This window comes from Microtus ochrogaster, unplaced genomic scaffold (genome assembly GCF_000317375.1).
Source record: "Microtus ochrogaster isolate Prairie Vole_2 unplaced genomic scaffold, MicOch1.0 UNK125, whole genome shotgun sequence".
Classification (NCBI taxonomy): Eukaryota; Metazoa; Chordata; class Mammalia; order Rodentia; family Cricetidae; genus Microtus; species Microtus ochrogaster.
In genome coordinates this window covers 480,694-487,706 of record NW_004949223.1, presented here as the reverse complement: position 1 = coordinate 487,706, position 7,013 = coordinate 480,694, and the positions used below count along the sequence as shown (strand labels likewise).

General features: G+C 43.9%; 1 protein-coding gene across 3 annotated transcripts in view; it reads right to left on the bottom strand.

Moving 5' to 3' along the window:
* Positions 1 to 7,013, bottom strand: part of Insr (insulin receptor) — a 137,134-nt gene that overhangs the window by 56,585 nt on the left and 73,536 nt on the right. For all 3 annotated transcript variants that reach the window (XM_005371760.3, XM_005371761.3, XM_026778304.1), the window contains exon 3: positions 4,568 to 4,889. In XM_005371760.3, the coding sequence (XP_005371817.1) occupies positions 4,568 to 4,889 (322 nt within the window). The remainder of the gene's footprint in view (positions 1 to 4,567; positions 4,890 to 7,013) is intronic.

Here is a 7,013-nt window from a genome sequence, read left to right as displayed (position 1 = left end):
AAAAAAAAAAAAAACAAAAACACCATGGTATGAGCATAAAAACAAACATGGTAATCAATGGAACTGAACCAAAGATCCAGACATAAATCCAGCAAACATATGGACACCTGATTTTTGACAAAGAAGCCACACATATATACTGGGGGAAAAAGACAACATCTTCAACAAATGGTACTGGTCAAACCGGAGGCTGCACGGAGAAGAATATTAGACAGGCTCATACTTATCACCCTGAACAAAACTCAAATCCAAATAGATCAACAACCTCAATACACGGCCAGATACATGAATCTGATAGAAGAGAAAGTGGTAACAGCCCTGAACTCATTGGCACAGGAAAATACTTTCTGAAAAGAACACTGATAGAACAGGCACTATGATTAACAATTAATAAATGAGACCTCATGAAACTGAAAAGCTTCTGTAAGACAAAGGTCACTGTCATTTGGACAAAGCAGCAGCCTACAGAATGGGGAAAGAATTTTACCAAGCACATATCTGATAGAGAGCCAATACCCAATATATATTAAATAAATAAAATCATAAAATTCTCAGATAAATGAGTGGGACTAGGAAAAAGAATCATCCTGAGTGAGATAACGCAGACCCAGAAAGGCAAATATGGTATGCATTCACATAGAAAAAGACGTTAACTGTTAGCCCTTAGATAGGCAAGCTACAGGAAGGATATCTCAAGGAAGGGGACATGGAATACATAATTATGAATGGAGGGAGGGAATCGGGGATGGAGAGAGACTGGAATAGGAGGATTCAGGGAGAGGAGAAGAAGAAGGAAGTAAGGGAGGGAATACAGAGAGGAACAGCTAACACTAAGAAACACTGAGGGAGCCATATGGAAACCAACTACAGTAGAAGCTTCTTAAAATATATACATACATAAAAGAAATCTAATGGGGAGACAATGCCTCAACCAGACATTTCTAGCTACCAAGTAAAACCTCAGGACCAAGAATCCATTACACCCAATCAAGTAGTTAGACACAGAAAGGAGACCCCCAAGAAATCTCCACACAACTCAGGCTATTGCCAATAAGGCTACTGGTGGCTCGCCACAAACTGATGGTAAGGCCCTATTACTGAAGACAACCGCAACATGTCTCATTGATCATGAGAAGTCGAGCTTATGCTTATGTAGAGCCTTTCTTTATCTTGCTAACTAATGTTCACGGTATTGGAAGGTCCTCTGCATGCCACCAACCCAAACAAACCCTTCCATCTATGATGACCTGACTTCATGATACCAGGTGCAATAGTGGCATAAAATTGTAACCAACTACTATCTGGTAAGATTTAAGGCCCATTCCATGAGATGAAACCCATGCCTGATACTGTTTAAGGGTCCAAGAACCTGAGAATAGCTAGGCCATGGACCTAGGGGAAAACCAAACACTATTGAGCCAGACAGTGGTGGTGCATACCTTTAATCCCAGCACTTGAGAGGCAGAGGCAGGCGGATCTCTGTGTGTTCGAGACAGCCTGGACTATAAAGCGAGTTTCAGGATAGCAAGAGATGAACAAAGAAATCTTGTCTCAAAAAAGAAAGAAAAGAAAAGAAGGAAGAGAGGAAGGGAGGGGGATAGGGAGGGAGGGAAGTAGAGGGGGGGAGAGAGAGAGAAAGAGAGAGAGAAAGAGAAAGAAAGAAAGAAAGAAAGAAAGAAAGAAAGAAAGAAAGAAAGAAAGAAAGAAAGAAAAGTTAGCAATCCTGAGGACATTCTGCCATACTCTTAGATCAGTGTCTCAGTCAATCAACATCAAGAAGCTTTCTCCTGCAGGAATTGGGAACAATATAGAAACCTACAACAGAACAATGTGTAGAGGGTCACCATCTTGGTTATGGTGAGCATTAAAAAAATGCTTTTTATTTAAATCCAATGTCTTTTTCTTCTTTTGAATGTATATGTATGTGTATTATGTATGTATGTATGTACCTATGTGTGAAAGCCCACAGCTGATGCTAGATGTCTTCCTCTATTGTTAGCTATCATACATGTGCGTGTATGTATATACAGAGAGATAGATAGACAGACAGACAGATAGATACGTGGAGGATGGATAGACAGACAGACAGACAGACAGACAGATAGAGTTTTCTTCTTCTATGGGATCTAAGGGTTCAAACCTAGGATGTCAGGCTTGGTTGCACCCTTACCTGTTGAACCACCTCACCAGCCCTCCATCTTACATACTGAGTTAGGATCCCTCACTTAATTCAGTAGAAGGCCAACTTGCTCTGGGGATCCCTGTCTCTACTTTCCAAGGCTGGGATTACAGGTGGGTCATCACACAGCCAGGCAGTTACATGGGTCCTTGAAATCCAAATCCTGCTTTATCTGGTGGGTCATCTCTCCAGTCCTAAAGTCAATGTCTTTTAAACAAAAGTCTTGACAGAAACCACCAGTCCCTAAATCATTCTTGAAAAACTGAAATGGATAAACAGAACAATGTTTCTTTCTCCAATCTTCCTGTTGAACCTCCTCCCACCCTCAAAATGAAAAAAATAAACTAAAAAATAAAGTTCCATTCAACACAGAGACTGATTTATAGAGGTCTATTGGGGCCAAAAATACTTGTTGTTTCATTTCTTTGGGTTTTTTTTCAATTTATTTAATAAAAAATGAGCAAAACAAAACATATTGTACTTTTAGGTTTCATAAACACTAAAAAAAATTCACAGGAGCTAAAATAAAAATTCTTTTCCTTCTTACCCTTTCCACCCAGGGAAATAAAATTTCCCACCAAAATCAAAACACTCTTTTGCTAGCTCACTTGGCCAGCGCCCAAGTCTGAGAGGAAGAATTTTGACGTCAGCAGGTCAGCTCAAGGCCTTGCAATGTGCGTCTGTTTCTGATTTGGTTTTCTGTTCTTTGCTGGACATCCCCCACCCCACCTCCCTTCTTTTAAACCCAAACACCAAAAACACAAAAGAGATTTAAAACAACAACTTGGTGAAAGTCCAAGACACTAAAATATCTCATCCACAAAGTTGAAGCCTTGAACAAAGCATCTGGGTGTATATAGGAAGCCTGACTCATCACCAAGGGAGAAGTCCTGTTTCTCACCCAGGTGGTAGGAAATGGCTTGATGGTGCTGATCGTGGAAGGACAGTCAAGCTCTGGGAACAGTGTAGGCGTAGGGCTCCCCCTCCCTAAGACAGAGTGTTCCCAGGTTGTGTTGGGGTCAAGTGGGGTAGGATATGGACAACATAGCTACCTTCCTGGTATAACAGTTATTCGCTGAGCCAGGAAGGAGGGTGCAGGTGAAATGAAAGAATCCCACCTTCAACTGTAAGCATGGCACTCAGAAACAGGGTGTGTTCATGAAGAGGAGCATTTCCTTCTGATCAAGCCCATGACCAAACCCCAGGACACAGTATTAAAGAAAAAAAAAACACTACTAAGAGCTGGTAGATCACTCAGTTGGCAAAATACTTGCTGTGCAAGCATGAGGATGTAGGTTTGCTTTCCTAGCACCCAGAAGAGCCAGGACGGAAATCACGCCTATAATGCCAGCACTGGAGAAGCAGACACAGGAGTATTCCAAGCTCTAGAGCCAGTGAGAGACCTTTTCTTAAAAGGAGAGCTAAAGTTGGATTAAATTAAAATCAAAGTGGGAGCTGGAGACATGGCTCAGTGGTCCAGAGAACTTGCTGCTCTTGAGGTCCTGAGTTAAATTCCCAACACCCACTTGGAGGGCTGCAGTCACCTGTAACTTCAGCTCAAAGATAACTGATGCCCTCTACCAGCCTCCCCAGACACCTCCATGTGCATACAGACACTACAAATACGCACATATACATGAATAAAAGTAAAATATTTAAAAACAACTAAGAAGGAGGACAGTAACTGAAAAAAAATCCAACGTCAACCACTGATACACACACACACACATACAAGCATGCACATGTGTACACACATGTATCCATCTGCACATATACCTGTCCACACACATGAACACATACACACATATACATACACATGCCCACCTGCACACAATGCCAACACACATGACCACAAACACATACATGTGCATATGCCCTCCTGCACACCCAGGTTCCTACATGTGTGCACTCTTGTACACATGTATGCATGCTTGCACATGTCCATCTGCACATGCGCATGTACACACACATGAACATATACATATACACACATACAGTATTTAAAAGATGTAAGTGGTGGTAACTGCATTCTTAGCCAGCGCACTCTGGTTTAGCACGGTTGGAACTGATAAGGCTTCATCATCGGTTCTAAACAGCAGTTAACAGCATCCTGTGGTTTTCTTGAAGGTGGTATATGTTTCTTTCTTTTGAGACAGGGTTCTAAATAGCTCATGCTGGCCTTGAACTCACTATATAGCCAAGGATGACCCTGAACATCTGCTCCTCCTGCCTCTACCTCTCAAATGCTAGGATCACCGGTGTGTACCTCCAGGCCTGATAAATTCGGTGCTGAGGATGCATCTTAGCCAAAGAGCCCTCTTTTAACAGCTTTAACTACATCACCAGCTTCCATCCAGCTACTTCCCTGGACCCACGCACAGGACTCACTTGCTGGAATTCATTGTATAGCCAGAAGGACACTCCGGGATGCACTTGTTGTTGTGAATGACGTATTGGTGACAGCCAGGCTTCCTAGAGTTTCTGCATTTGTAGTGAAGGTCTTGGCAGAAGCTGAAGTTCACACAGCGCCAATCCTGGAAGTGGTAGTAAGGGGGCGGGCAGGTCTCCACACAGCGACCATCCAGGTAGAAGTTGCGACAGGCCACACACTTGGTGGGGTCATCGGGTTCCGAACAGTTGCCTAGGCACTCCTTGTGGCAGCACAGGCCTTCAGCTGTGCAGCCATGTGATTTACAGATGGTTGGACAAACTAGAGACAAGAAGAAAAATAAAACAGCTGGTCAAGGACTCTGTCCAAGTTCTGTCTGCAAAAACTGCCAAACAAAATAATAACAATAACAGCCACACTTAAACAGCACTTGGCACGTGCCTGACTGGTCTGTGAAAAATGGCAGTAGCCCCCAAAGCAACTATGCACTTGGCAAAAGTTAAACAAACACCTGAGCAAGGGGAAGGCAAGAGGCCTAATACACAGCATTTGCCAGTTACTATTACTAACTACCACCAACTTCGGGCTACTGAGAGGAAATCAAGGAACCAAGTCCTTGACAAGAGACACAATGTAACACACCGTTAAATAAAGCTTCCTATAACCATACAGTCTATGTCTATGATATATACAGTAGTAGACAATAACTTCAAGGGCACACACAAGGAGTTTATTGGATATATGTACAGAGCACGGGAGCTTGCGTGGCCCCAAAGCAGCAACACCACAGGAAAGCCTCATCCCAGCATGGACGATGATGTCTCCAGGACTGCACTCCATCCTCTATACACCCTAGCACTAAGACCATGAGTTCATGGGCATATACATCTGACTAGGAGGTACAGGAGAGAGCAGCTAAAATGTTGGGGTGGGGGTAATCCAGTGATCCACACCGCCCTTCATCCTATGAGAGAATATCTTAACAGTTTGCAGGTCTGACTGGGGACTGAAGCAAGGGGGTAGGGGAGGTGGACAAAACAGTTTATTGTAGGTAGTCACAGCTACTCTAATGAAGTTGACCTGTTAAGCTCAGAGGACAGCACCCTGAAACACCTCCCCCAGTCCCTTCCCAGTTATTATGAGTCCAGAAATACAGAAGGCAAAGCCAAGCAGGGCCAACTGTGCCAACGTTATCATCATTAGTCCGGCTCTGTCTAGGGAGATCTGAGGGTGAAATTCAATTGGAGGAAGCAATAATTCAAGCAGGCGATTATCTTAGGCTCACAAAGACATGGACTCTGCCATACAACACACATAAGAGCAGGAAGAAGCCCATTTCCTGGGCCAGGGCTGCAGCTGAGGGTCAGCCTTTTTCATTCACAAGAAGCTTCATCAAAGCCCTAATAAACACTTCCCAAACACATAAGCTCGGCAGCCCACACAATACTAAAAGCAGCCAATGGTTGCAAACAAAGCCAGGGGCAGACAGCCAGGCACTTCAATCTTGCACTTTGCACTGCAGGATTCCATTTATAGGACATCCGGGAAGAGGGAAAGAAAACATCGTGACAAGGCAGGCACAGCTCACTGGCTACCAGAGTCGTGCTGGGGAGGATCGGGCTGTAGAGGCACCAGGGAACTGGGGGTAAGGGAGGGGCATAGTCAAATCACTCTTTCGCTTTTAAATTTTCTTTATTCATGTATTTGGGGGGCGGGGGTGCATCTGCAGGGACCAGAGGAAGGGATCTAGGAGCCATCTTCTTTTCTTTTACTATTTACTTGTTGAAAAATTCATACTTGCACACAGTGTATTTTGATCATACTTATCATCCAACACTCCCCACCAACGCCCCTCAGAATCCCTCCCTCATCATATACATCTCCTTCCCAATTTTATTGCCTCTATTTTAAGCTTATTATTTATTTATTAACCCATTAAAGGCCTATTCCTTTGAGACCTTGGAGCTAGGCTAGAAACCAGCAAGCCCCAGGGCCACTCCATTGCACTGGGGTTCCAGGCTGGCATATGGCCACTGCCTGCTTTTTCTCTAAGTGCTAGGGATTACAAATGCAGATCTCACGCTTGGACAGCAAGTGCTTTTACCCACTGAGTCATCTCTCCAGTCCCCAATCTCTATCTTGTCTCTTTCTTTTGGTGTTGGTGACTAATGAACCACAGGTTGCGCCAGAGCTGGTGGTAACCGGTGCCTGGGACAGGACTCCAGAGGGAGACATACTCTGAGAAGTCGGCAGGTCAGTACTAAGTAACAGACACAGAGCCGCGAGACACAGCAGGGTGACTCCAGATAACAACAGCCGCTGTCCTTTTGGAAAAGCAACAAGAAAGGAATGACTACAAAGGGGAGAAATAGATTGGGGGGACTAATAAGAAATAGATTGGGGGGACTAATAAGAAATAGATTGGGGGGACTAATAAGAAATAGA